General features: G+C 44.4%; 1 protein-coding gene across 1 annotated transcript; it reads left to right on the top strand.

Annotated features, from left to right (window-relative positions):
- The first annotated feature begins 645 nt into the window (after positions 1-645).
- On the top strand, positions 646-12,788 carry mapk3 (mitogen-activated protein kinase 3). The gene is made up of 9 exons (XM_053442599.1): positions 646-875; positions 2,350-2,532; positions 4,157-4,346; positions 6,351-6,467; positions 6,549-6,663; positions 6,752-6,883; positions 7,474-7,583; positions 8,134-8,262; positions 8,894-12,788. Exons 1-8 carry the CDS (start codon positions 661-663, stop codon positions 8,251-8,253), a joined length of 1,182 nt encoding a protein of 393 aa, XP_053298574.1. The 5' UTR covers positions 646-660; the 3' UTR covers positions 8,254-8,262; positions 8,894-12,788.
- The last annotated feature ends 1,011 nt before the right edge of the window (positions 12,789-13,799 follow it).

Below are 13,799 nucleotides of genomic sequence, written 5' to 3'. Positions count from 1 at the left end.
ATGAACATGTGGAGCATACAAGGTTGCACAATGCATGTATTTATATAATTATATTATCATTTGTATTATTTGAATAGGGATATACAGTCGAGTACTGTTATAACATTAGGGCCTCACCATAAGCACAACACTCACATAACTACCATCATATAACATGGAAGTATACAGTGGATTATCACGTACTCATCAAATTTAATTGATCATAAACTCAATTTTTTCTTATTCTTGTTGTTCTTGGCAAAACTGGCAACATGCAACAGATATGGACACGCCCACCCTGCGTGTTTATTTTGCAGCCTGCGCTTGTTACGCTGTGATAATGGAGAGATGGATGGGCGGGGCCTCTCCGTGCGGCTCTGTAGCCAGCTGGCGTGACTCCGCCCAACCGAGTCAACCTCGACAGGCATATCTAACGCATCTGTATTACCGTAGTTTGGCACGCGCATTTTACGCTCGGTGTTGAGGCCAAATCCGCGCTCGCGCACCCAAATCCGTTTCCAGTCCGGCAGTGGAGAGGGCCCGGTGCTCGGTTCTCTGCTCCGTCAGTCCAGACATCCGCACGGTCACAGCCCCGGAGAGACGTTACACGGCGCGGGGAGCGGCAGGCGGTGCCTCGGCGAACACACTCGGACAGAGCAGGAGCACTTCGGAGAGGAAAGAATGGCGGATTCGAGCAGCACCGCAGCGGTCGGGGCCGCGGGCTCCAACAGCGCCGCTGCTGCTGCCGGGGCGGCGGGCACTGTTGCGCAGGATGTCGCGCCCGGAGCCGCGGGACCCAAGCCCGTGTCCGAGTCCGTGAAGGGCCAGCTATTCGACGTGGGCCCCCGCTACACGAACCTGTCGTACATCGGGGAGGGGGCGTACGGAATGGTGTGGTGAGTTGTGCTTGCCGTAGAATCGGAGTTGAGACGTGCTAGCTCAACGTTGCGCTGCTTGTTGGTAAATACGGTTCGCCAGCCCCGGTTTGGCGGCTGGGTTCTGCGAGAAAAATGTGCATAAAACGTGAGGGCGGTCGCCATGTTTGTGTTTTTAAACTGCATGGGGACGTATGGTTGAACCTCGACCCGCTCTTGTGGTTAGCATGTTAGCAGGCTAGCTACAGGCGTGGCTTGGAGCTTTACAGGAAACAAGATTGGGAGCGATTGCGCAGAACGTAGTTTGCAACCCGAGCTCGAGAAGCTCTTTGCAAAGGCTGCGTCTCGACCGCAGATTCAAGTTGCTTATCGCTGCAGCCCTTTTCTCTCCCCTTCCGCCTGGTGTGTGTCTCCCACTCACATTCACGTGTACTTCAGCTCACACACACACACACACACACACTCAGCCTGCAGCAAAGCCGCTGCACAGGATGCAAGTGGGATTTGTCAGCTGTGGCGAGGCCTCTCCTTGTGTTATCTCAGTGTGTGTCTGTGTGTGTGTGTGTGTGCGATCTGCAGCCCTGCGAGGACGTGCTAAACAGCCCTGATGCACTTTTAATATCAATGCCAAGGCGGCCGAGCTGTGAACAAACCATCAGATGTGACAGCACTGCGTGGATGGCACACGGAGAGCCGGGCCCACACACACACACACGCCGTGTGGATCCCTGTCATCCCCACTGTGACAGCACAGGGCTGTTTTGTGTTGCTGTCATCGTGGTCATGTGGTTCCACTGATGCAGCATCCAGTGTTTGTAAACACAGTCACCTCCCAGCGGCTGGCACACTGAAACAAAAACCCAACATAGAATATAACGTAATGGTCTCAAACCCTCGAACCTGTGCTCTTTGCTCCCCGGGATGTTTTAGTTACCGCTGTGATGGTTAATGTCACAGTCGGTGGAGGGGGTGCACACACAGCCCAGTCTTCGGTGCGTGTTGTGCAATAAGAGAAAATGCTTGTACCAATAAAAGAGATGTGATGTAACTATTGTTCCTGTTGAGGGCGAGCGCCTGTGTGAAAACATAGCTTGGACGCTTTCTGTGTATTTAATCCGTCCCACAAAGGGAATACAAGGAATCAGGGATGGGCTTGAGAATTTATCTTTTCCTTTTAAAATTGACAAGGGGATGAGCTGTAAATGCATTTGAGCCAGAAACACACAACTCTCTTAGCGGCTCTCAGCACTGCATGTACTCTACACCTACACCACACTGATACTGCACCTACACTCAGGACTACAGAACTTCACCACATCTCACAGCACAATAGACGTGTGTGTATGTATGTATGTGTGTGTGTGTGTGTCACATGTGCATCTTGGCTGTCGAAAAGACTGTCTGCAGGACCATCCCTGTTTTCTGGTACAGTCATGGCCTATTAACTGCGTGGTGTGTAATGTGAGACCTGCTCTGTGCTTTCCGCCCTGTGCAGCTCTGCCATGGACAACGTGAATACCTCGCGCGTTGCCATCAAGAAGATCAGCCCCTTCGAGCACCAGACGTACTGCCAACGCACACTGAGGGAAATCAAGATCCTGCTGCGTTTCCACCATGAGAATATCATCGGCATCAACGACATTCTCAGGGCACGGCAACTCGACAACATGAGGGATGTGTATCCTTTCGCTCTCTGCAGGAGGAGCTCACTGCACTTGTTTGCTTTTATTAATGCAAATGTCACATATACCACAAAATTATTATTTTAAAAGAAAAAGTAGGGGGAATAATCTGGTTCGTTTTTGCCCAGAAACTTTAATTTTCTCACACAATCTTAAAAAAAAACACACTCAAAGGGGAGAGACACTATTAAGCGTTAATTTAAACATCTGTTCATGCTGGATCCAACAACCCGTAACAAAACGATGTGCAGCAACATTTGGAGAGGCTTTAAAATTTATTGCAACAGCTTTGTTTTTTCATTTTGTGTGTTTGTGTGACGTTAAGAATTCAGCTGTGACTGCTCCTGCCTGAAAATGATTGAGGTTGTGTGTGTGGTGGGGTTCAACCAAACAAATACACGGTTATTAATCCAGCACTCGCTCACTATACTCTTTTGCCATAGAGTTTCAAGATGGGTAATAGTTGAAAGGAAAGAATACTTGATGGAGACGTTAATATTTTGTCTGAATTGAGGCTAAATTGTGAAATATATCTGCCTCTGGTAGTGTTACTGAATTATTTTAAACTGCAATTAAAACCTCCAATGGCAGGGTCTAATAGTTGTTGGAGCCAAAGTTGATGGAAAAGTTGCTTTAGAAATAGCATGGCACAATTCAGAGTTGAAAAAAAAGATACACACCTCAATTTAACCACGTTTATCCTGTCAAATGCTAAATTGATCATTTCAGAATTAATTGGTATTGATTCAACATGTCTTTGGTTTTCGTTTAGCTGTGTCACCCCAGGTCAGTCCCTCTTTAGATAGAAAGCAGCGACCGATCGCAGAGCTGCTAGCAGTGAACCGGGGTCATGACCGGTCAGTCAGTGTGTTACTGTGACTGCTGCTGTGGCAGTTTGTGAAAAGCTGCTTTGTCCTCAGCGAAAGGCGAAGGAAATGTGTGATTTTTCTTTTTTCTTCTTCTTTGATATGCCTGGACACTCCACTTTGTTGTTTTGTTGCCGACTCATGATCTTGGACTGATGTTACAAAATCCAGGGACAGCAGCACCAATACCAGGGCGTCTTATAGCAACATTACCTGATGTTGCCATTAGAGGAAAGGTTAAGGGATCCTCTAAAGTTATAACAGTCCATCCTTAGGAGGATATGAATGTTTACACCATCCAGTACTAGAGATATTTCATTCTGGCCCACAGTGGTTGAGCGAAGGACTCGACATTATCAGCCTAGAGCCATCTCTGGACTTGTTGAGTATTACTAAGTTATTGCAACACAATCATTGCACCGACTGTAGTTGACCAAGTGCAAGTCTGGCCGTCCCAGATTTGTCTACAAGATAGGAGTCTAGAAAACCTGACAAATGATCATTGTGCCCTGAGGCTGGAAACTGGTCCAATCAGGGAGCTATAGGGAGAGAGGCTTAGCGGGTGATGTGTCTCTTTGCTTGTCCAAACGGCGTGTTAACACACGTTTAAACAAAGTATGAGATGAGGTATGATTCAGCAGCTCTTGGCTCGAGCTTCCCTCATAAATTTCCACCGCTGAAAAATGCACGAGATATTTAAGAACGTTCCTTTGTCCCCAAGTCGTTGTCCTCCTTGACTCGAGCGTCCCTCCAGCTACATTGTGCAGACCCTGATGGAGACGGACCTCTACAAGCTGCTGAAGAGCCAGAGGCTGAGCAACGACCACGTCTGCTACTTCCTCTACCAGATCCTAAGAGGCCTCAAGTACATTCACTCAGCCAACGTGTTGCACCGTGACCTCAAACCCTCCAACCTGCTCATCAACACCACCTGCGATCTCAAGGTCTGTGCACACTCACACAAACACACACACACACACACACACACACACACACACACACACACACACACACACACACCTACACACACCATCATCACTGGTGACAAGGCGGTTTTGTCTGTGACTTTTGGTGTTTCATGTTACTTACAGATTTTTGGGAGATTACACTAACGCACATACAAGAAAACTAGACCACATTTCAATATACATATTGAATATATTGAGTGAGTTACATTTATATATTGTAAATTTAGTATTCATTTTATTCCCTGTGAGCTGAGAACCATAATGTTTCTCAGCAAATATGCTTTTTTAACCATTGGTACCAGTAACAGGAAAGTATCTCAGGAATGTTGGATCAGGGTGACAGATTGACCCGGGCCTTCGCTTGCTCCTCACGACCGAGCCAAAGAACCCATGTTGTTGATGTTATTCGGATGAGGCAGACTTCCAGACTTGTAATAGACATTTTCCTGAAAACAGAGAGGAGCTGTGGTCTCTGCCTGATGTCCCTTTGTCTCTCATGAGCTCAGAATCTGAATGGATTCTTTTTTTAATTTGTTTTTCCATTTAGGTGAAAAGTGTAAAGCTTGAAAATAGAAACACGGAGTCACACACTTTTTTTCAGCCTGTAACAGTTTGAACATGAAGTGGCCTAAAGTGAAATCCTGCAGGAGTGTCTTCAGTGAAGATTATTAATGACAATATCTTAACCATGTAAATGAGTCAAGGTCTTAGTACCTTTTAGACGTAAACAATGACTCATTTCTGTAACACAATACACCAATCCGTCACTGCATTGAACCAGAAACTGGTTTTAATGTAACGACTGATTTGCTGTACAGTTGCATGATGTTAGATGTGTGTAATGAGGCGTGGCCCTGGCTTCTTCTCCGCTGGCAACAACAGCGAGCGTTAGCATCTTGATTCTTTCTCCACTTACCTTTTGGAGAATGTTGGAAACCACTTATCAAAACTGAAACACACAGCGTACATTTAAAGAGAGGGTGTTTTAAAGCGTCACAGATCAAGGATGTACGATTAATTTCACAAAGGGTTGTTAAACATGAGGACATATTAAAAAATTTAACAAACCATGGGAAAATATGATTTAGCTGTGTCTTAGTTAGGTGCTGGTCAGTTTGCTCCATCACAGTCAGAGTTCTCTTCGGTGTGTTGCTCAGTATCAGTACACTTGTGAACTCTTGACAGCCGACCATCAATCCCTGGATTAGCTGATCATGTGGGTGGAGTGAAAAAAACTAAAGCGGGATATGTTGAAGCAGCTTCCTGAAACATTTCACTCCACAATAAAAAAGGAAAATCAAAATACACACATATAACTACAGCCACACATTAAGACCCTGGCTTTGTGCCACTATTGTTACTTAATGTGCATATCCAATGACTTGGAGTAATATGATCCTCAAATTGATTTATCATATTCCACACTAGCCCCCATTAGGCCCTGGTTTCTCCACATCCCTGTTCACTGTGTACAGTCTCTGAGCTGGTCACTGCCTGGCTCCAGGCTTCCTGCAATTTGGCGATTTGATCAAAGAAAAACAGAATTTAAGAAGAAGAGAAATAAAGTTTGTTGGAAAAGCACACAATAAAAGGAACCACCCTATTATTCCTTACCAACTAGTTCTATGAGTTTTGGGCTTAAGTTGTAAATCTGACACAAAAGCCTCTTTCAGACCAGATTTTTTGCAGACTTTGACTTTCACAGATGAAGAAAGAAGCAGGAGATCCTCCAGATCGGTTGATGACTGGGTAGAGGAGGCAGACGGCAGGAGGAGGCGTATAGGTTCCATTGCAGAAGTCATGTGTCTCTTGTTTACAGCAAACACCAGCCCTTTATCACCAACAGCTCCAATCTCATTGTTTTTCAATTCGTTGGCGTCTTCTACTGCTTCTCTGATCAGTGCATGTCTGAAAGCAGCTGTAGTGTGACCGGTTCACAGACTGATGTTTCTGACCTCTGACCCTTTGTGTTGTCCTCAGATCTGTGACTTTGGCCTGGCGAGGATAGCCGACCCTGAGCACGACCACACAGGTTTCTTGACCGAGTACGTGGCCACGCGTTGGTACAGGGCTCCAGAAATCATGCTCAACTCCAAGGTGGGTGTGTGTGACCGATGTGGATTGATCGAAGTGTGAGTGTGTTTGTCAGTGTGTTGATGGTTTGTGTGTTTGTCTCAGGGCTACTCTAAGTCCATAGATATTTGGTCAGTGGGCTGCATCCTGGCTGAGATGTTGTCCAACAAGCCGATCTTCCCTGGGAAACACTACTTGGACCAGCTCAACCACATACTGGGTGAGATACAGCTCCTGGCCACGTAACAAGAATGTCTCTCTACGAGCAGCCATGTTGAGAGGTGTCCATGACACTCCTCTCTGTGCAGGCGTCCTCGGCTCCCCGACTCCAGAAGATCTGAACTGCATCATCAACATGAAGGCGAGGAACTACCTGCAGTCCCTGCCTGAGAAACCCAAGATCCCCTGGGACAAGCTCTTCTACAAGGCCGACTCAAAAGGTACTTAAACATGGAATGAGAAATGATATGTCATATTTATTGGAAAAAACAAAACCTGCAGACTAATCTGAGGAAGCAGGTGGAGGCTGAAGGTGGAACTGAACTGTGTGTGGAAAAAAACTTGTATAGCTTGTATCAGTAGCTATAGTGATTTGATGCGTAGGATTAACAAAGGAATAATTATATTAATATTTCTATATACATATTTTGTTAAATTCTTTCCACAAAGCTCTTTACTGGGATTGTTAAAATAATAAACATATTGATGTTGGAGAGGTAGGAAATTGAAAAATTAGATTCTTGATTCAGATTATCCAGATAATTTAATAACAAAATTATTATTCTAATATTATGGTTATTTTAATTACACAATTTATTCCTTAAACATATAGATTTTTTTATTAGACGGCATAAGATACTTAAAAATAAAATGTAAAAGATATACGAACAAATTGAAATTATTGACTTGTATGAATGTGAAGTTTTTTTTCTCCCGCAGTCTCAAAAAAGATTTTGAAGAATAGTTGTATTTCATATGGCTGCACAAGCCGGTGATTGAACTAACTGAAGCTCTCTGAATCTTAACGCAGCTCTGGACCTGCTGGGTCGCATGTTGACCTTTAATCCCATCAAGCGCATCAGCGTGGAGGAGGCCCTGGCTCATCCTTACCTGGAGCAGTACTATGATCCCACAGATGAGGTACGCATGGAGGCTGTAGTTGTTGTTGGAGCTGTGTGCCTTGTTTGAATCAGTATTAAAACTGTGCAGTTAAAGAGGAATTTGAACAACACACAGGGAAAGAAGCCAAACACAAATGTTTGTGGCAGAAGGGCTTATTAATTCATGTTGTTCGCCAGGCTTTAGTTGTGAGCCGTTCTGCTTTGTGCCGGGAAGCCTCTTAGCCGGGTTCGGAATGCAGTTAGTGTTACGTTTGCTCCAGGTTAAAGTACGTAATCTCTCATCACATCAAAGTTTATGTAAGTGTTGGCACAATTCTCCCTTTTGTTTTACAGCTTGATTTGATTAATACCTCAATTTGTGCATTCTGTTTTCTGGTTGTAGTTTTTTGTTCATTCTCTGCACATTCTGGAAATTAAACTGCACCACTCAGGCTTTTCTCTCTGAGCAGCCGTCGGCTCTCGATCATTGCTGCTGTTTTGTTATGTTAGGTAAATGTGTGCAGAACGGTGCAACTGGATTTTGGCACGAAGACAGAAGTGTTATAAAATGTGTGTGTATGTGTTTGTAGCCGGTAGCGGAGGAGCCCTTCACTTTCCAAATGGAGCTGGATGACCTTCCCAAGGAGAAGCTGAAGGAGCTGATCTATGAGGAAACGGCTCGTTTCCAGGAACACTACCAGGGCTCCTGAGACACACAGGTACATGAAACTGAAACACAAACACACACCCACACACACCAACACACACACACTTACTGCAGCGCACACTAAGAGAACCAAAGCTCAGGATCTGCTCTCTTCATGCAAAACAAATGTTTCGCATTTCTGATTTTGTCTTCTTTAAACTGCAGCAGAGCTCTGAATGTGATTGGTCGGTTCAAGACCACTAGATGTCAGTGGAGCACCTGCCATTCATAGCTTAAACACCCTGCACATTGTTTAGTCACTGAACCTGTTTGCGGTCACACAGATCCTAGAGGACAGAATCATAGGCACATAAATGTATTTCCATGTAATCGACTAGACGGATCAATTTTCAAGGTTCACAAAGAATTCTAAACTGTTTATTTCACATAACTGAAACTGAAACTGAGATGCTCCCTCCTCTCGGAGTCTTGCCAGTGTTGCATCTTGCACAATACAAAGAAATCACTGTTGCACATTGTTCCCAAGATGCAAGAGACGTTAACGGGTACACAAATGTTCAGGGCTGTTTATACGCCAACGCCTCAGTGCTCAGTTTCAAAACTCATCACAAATGATAGGAGTGAAGGTAAAAGTCTGGAATATCGTCCAAGAGCCTCATCACGTTTTCTTCTCTTTCTCGCAGCCCTAAAGAGTGACAACACCACGCAGAGGCTCGGAACAAGAAGACTCCAAACAACATGCTAAAACCAAGAAAACAAAAACAAAAAATCTTCAAGAAACCAACAAAAAAGAGAAAACACAAACATTTAACTGCTTATCTTTCCATTTCTACTGCAAGAGAGAGCTAAGTTCCACTTTGATTTCTGTGGCTGGGTGGGGTGGGTGGGGTCTGTCGTACTCGTACTGGTTTGGTTCTTCTCCCGTGTTGGACTCTTCCTCTGTGTTTTGTTTCCCAGTCAAACGCCTCACCTCGTCCCATCTGCAGTCACGGCTCTTCTCTTCTCTTCTTCTGTACCGTTTGTTCATCCTTCACCTGTCGCTGATCTGTCTTTCCTCTCTGTCGCCCCCCCCCCCCCCCCATATAAAATCATACTACTGTATTAACCAACACCATAACTCTCTCGTCTCGGCTCCATGTAAATCGCAACCTGGGTCAAAGTCGAGGGCTAAAAGAACAGGGATGCTTATCCGGTGTGAGTATGTATATACAAAAAAAAATATAAAACCTTCTCTTATTTTTTGTTTTTTTCGTCGTTGTTTTATTAAGTGTGCTTGTCGCGGTTTTCGTTTGTACACGACGTTGTTTGAGTGTTTTCGGATCAGTTCAGAGTCGTAATGTTTGTGTTGGGGTTTATATTTGCAAGTCATTTTTTTGAACACTTGATTCTGAGACAAACATTCAGTGTTTTTATCGGCATGTTGGCAGGTTTATAGATTTCTTTGTTGTCGCTCTTTTGGGATTTTCTTTTGTCTTTTTTAAAGGAAAAAAAAAACAAAACTGTATGATGTTTATATGAATGCATGCATTCCTGGAATTTACCAAAGTGGCAGAGAGACGTGGGGATCTTGGCTGGGGAGCATATATAAGAAATATCAGTTTTTAGCCGTAACCACATTTCTTGACCTACAACTCGAATCAAGGGCCGAGAAACGGATGTGAAACGGTTGTTTTCAGGAGGTTCTACGTGTTTGGAGCAAATCAGAGCATCAAATAGTTTCTACGATCAAGTGTTCTTTCAGATATTACAACTGTGATGCCTAAGCCCCATTTTCCAGAACGTTCATGGAGCTCTGTGCCATGTCGAAACATTTAATTCCCCCCCCCCCAAACATATTGTAAACACCAAAAGTGTAATGATCAGTACCGACCGGACAAGATGCAGATGTTTCACAGAAACACTGATGTACAACACCGGTGTAACAGTACTGTGCTCTCCACGTTCTGCAGGGTAACATCCCTTGTTCATTAAATACAGCCAACACCAAACAGCTGATCCAGTGTCAGTATTACATTCCTATATCAAATTACATTCCTGTAACACACGCAGCGGCTGACTGGTGAACTGCTGGTGTCATGAAACCCCTGGAGAGCCCCCCCTGTGGTTTTCACTCAGCCTGTCTGGAAAATGGGGGTCTGGTTGACTTTGGCCTTTCCCATTGTGCGATGCTGTCTGGTGGAGGGAGGGCTTTGTTCTCCGGCTGGGACTTCGCTCAACAGCCGAGGCCCCAATCTGAACAAACTCAGTCCCCATGAATTCAAGCGGCCATTTTTATTTTGTGGTTCTCTGGGCCCACGTTCCTTTTTGTCACGGCAGACGTTTTGACTTGTCATACAAAGGAAAAAAGCACACGTGAAAATTCAGATTTAGCCGGATATCAAACGTCCCAGTTAATCAATCGTGCCAGTAAGCTATCGCACACACACACACAGTCACAGGACCCCAGTAGTCGCTCATCTGAATGGAATGCCCTCATTATTAATGTTTACGGCTATAACGCGCCAGAATGTCTGCTGCGGTCAGAGGCCTGTTGATGCTGGTGTTGAATGTAACTGGCCTTCGCTTACTGGACTCTCCTCAGTTGTGTCCATTGACATGAAACCGCACCACTACTGAGAAAACTGTGCACGTTACTGATTTTAATCGAGAGCTGTACAGTTACTCCTGCTCACAGCCGAGCAGCCATCATCACTTCCTGGTTGTCCCGTATACATATAGCCCAGTTTGCTCCTATCTGCGTGTTTTTATTTCCTGTGCTCCTCTTCCTTCCTCCCTTTGCCTGTGTGCGTGTATTTGTGTGCGTGTATTTGTGTGTGTGTGTGTGTGTGTGTGTTTGTGTGTTTTCCTGGCCACCCGTTAACATGCAGGATGTGTGTTCTGTAAAGCGGGTGATCCAGTGTCTGACGTATCATTGTGTGTGTGTGTGTGTGCACAAGTTGTTCTCTCTCTGTGTTCATTGTCTCTGTCAGTTTTCAGCGTCTGCTCCCTGCTCTCCGTGACCGCTCTACTCGCTGCTCGGTGGACCTCCACCCACGGGTCCACCAGCTCCACCTGCACTAATCTTTCTGCCCGTTGCACTGGGACCAGTGTATAGACCCAGATCTGGAGCGCTCACTGGCCTCGCCCTCTCTCCCAGGGCTGTTCTTTCAGAAGCCATAGCCACCACTCTGGGATCGTCGTGAGGCTTTATGGTGCATGTGGCGACGCACGTCTTTTTGTAGTTCAACCCCCCCCGACCCCCCCCCCATGCTTTACTATTAGGGGAAAAAAAGGGCTGCCCCCTCTCCCTCCTCCCCTGTCTGCGTTTACGTCCTCGCCCATATCTGCGTATCTACTGTGGGACGGGGGAAAGACCCTCTGACCCACGTCACTGACTCTGCTGTCCCTCTCCTCCAACGCCCCTCGTCTCTGATCAGGGACATGGTCATAACGAGCAGGACATCCCGCTCCGATCACATGACTCAATCAGCACGCCAGCACTTTGTCTCTGCAGCCACGCTCTGACTCCTTCGAGGTTGTTTCGAATGGGCCTCTCCTTCCCTTCCTGTCTTGTATCCTGCTCATCCAGCTTTAAGTTTCACCTGCAGTGTGTGTGTGTGTGTGTGTTAAGACGCATGGACTGTCTGCTGTAATTTATGTCCGTGTAAAAGTATTTGTATTTTTGCTTCTCAGTAACATAAAGCCAAGGCTCTTTTTGTGTAGTGTGTGTGTTGGTGGTGTGTATTTTCTCCTCGCAGCTTGGGCCCTCTCCCTGCAGCTCTTTGCTTTTGCATCTGTGCGACTGTTTTTTTTTTTTGTTTCTTCTTCTTTCCCCACAAAGAACAGTCGCACAGATATTTTCTCTGCATTTTTCTTCTGTACAGTTGTTCACCAGTCAAACAGGACCTGCTTGCTTTTTGTTTTTTGTTTTGTTTCTCTCCCTCCGACCTGCCACCAGAACAAACATCTCACTGGGTAACTGTAGGAATGAACTGAGAGGACCACGTTGTTGCAATCACACACACACACACACAGACACACTCTCTCACACACACACTTCCTCTCTTCGCCTGAGGAGTGTATCAGTGTGAAAAGTTGCACTTAAACACACCGCATACATTCACACAGTATCAACAAGTCTAAAGGCCCGTCTGTCATGAGGCCTGTTTGCAGATATTGTTGTTTTAAATGGCTGTTCTTATTATTGCTATTGTCGTTATATTGGTGAGTTGTTGTATTTTTCTTTCTTTCTTTTTTTTTTTTTTTTACATAAAAGGGAGTTAAAGTTTAATCTTTTCTTTTTTTTATTATTAGGATGTTTTTATTTGTATTTCTTCTTCCTTGTTTCTCTTACGGGCTTGACTATTGGCAGTGTTTTCAATCTTTCGGAAACCTAGGCTGTTTTGTTTTTGTTTTTTTTATTTCTCCAAGATCTTACAAGAAATTATTTTAAAAGAAGATATAAGTAGATTGTCAAAGAGATATGAGTTATTATTGAGGGTTATAGTCTGTATATTCTATGGGTATTATGAATTAAACGATTAACAAAGAAACAGAATTATATACATATAATTAAATAAAAATTTCCTGATACTGTTACATCTCTGTGGATGTTTTTTTTGGACTCTAGTGATTATGTTGTTTTATTATCTGCTATGATTCACAGTCTTTTATATTCAAACCCCAGGGAGCTAAGTTTACCCCTTGCACATTCTAATTCTCCACTAACCTAGGTAATAATAATAAATTGCAGTGAATCTTTATTAAAAAAATAAATATGTCTGACCTGACATCAAATAGTTTAGTTTAATAAGAAAGCTACGGACCGCCGCTGGCCTTTCCTACCAGAGTCCGAAGGTACAAGCTTTACATTTTTTGTTATTGCTGCTTTCAGACGTGCACTGAGCCGTGCACTGATCCTTAAATCATCCAGGGGGGATGTGCAGTATGTGAGAAAAGCAAATGTCTGTTGCTATGCACATTCCGCAGACTTTTTCAGCTGTGTTCCCAAAAAGCTCTTTTCATTCTCCTTACATATTTCAGAACAGTGTTAAAAGAAGCCACTAATTACAAGCCATGTTTTCCTCTATGTCACCTACCCTAGCCTGTGTCACTGATGATGATTTAAAGTTAAATTGGTTATTAAATTTGAGAAAATATTAATATGCCTTTGCGCAATCTCAGGAATTAAAAAAAGATTAAACATTAGAAACCAGTTTAAAACAGGAAACTCAGAGTGGTGGGAACAGATATCTAACTGTGATAGATGTCAACCTGCTCTCCGTCCTGTACGACTTTTACCATCTTACTTCACAACATGTCTGAGCACGGCTTCTCCCTGCCTGACATTCCCACAGACTTCGTTGAGTGACAGCAATGAGACAGGAAAGGAAAACCTTGTAAGCATGAAGAACATTTTATAAAGAATGACCCGGAGCTGCACATCCGTCACCTGCAAATGGGAGATAATGGTATAAAGTCACTTTGTGCCACAGTGAATAGATTTGTGTGTTCTGGTAGAAACCAGCTCGTTGCAGCATTTGAGAGCAGCTCGACCTTTTGCAGCTTTGACACATGTCAGCTTTGTTATTGAAGCAGAACAACACAGTG

Source organism: Pleuronectes platessa, chromosome 16 (assembly GCF_947347685.1).
Source record: "Pleuronectes platessa chromosome 16, fPlePla1.1, whole genome shotgun sequence".
NCBI lineage: Eukaryota > Metazoa > Chordata > Actinopteri > Pleuronectiformes > Pleuronectidae > Pleuronectes > Pleuronectes platessa.
The sequence above is the reverse complement of the archived record's forward strand: the minus strand, read 5'-3'. Positions and strand labels throughout refer to the sequence as shown.

What these genes read in the sequence shown, in the direction of transcription:
- mapk3 (XM_053442599.1), top strand. Translation starts at nt 661, where the DNA reads ATGGCGGATTCGAGCAGCACCGCAGCGGTCGGGGCCGCGGGCTCCAAC. An exon ending in CTCGACAACATGAGGGATGT is followed by an intron (nt 2,533 to 4,156) that starts GTATCCTTTCGC and finishes GCGTCCCTCCAG; the next exon opens with CTACATTGTGCAGACCCTGA. An exon ending in CTACAAGGCCGACTCAAAAG is followed by an intron (nt 6,884 to 7,473) that starts GTACTTAAACAT and finishes ATCTTAACGCAG; the next exon opens with CTCTGGACCTGCTGGGTCGC.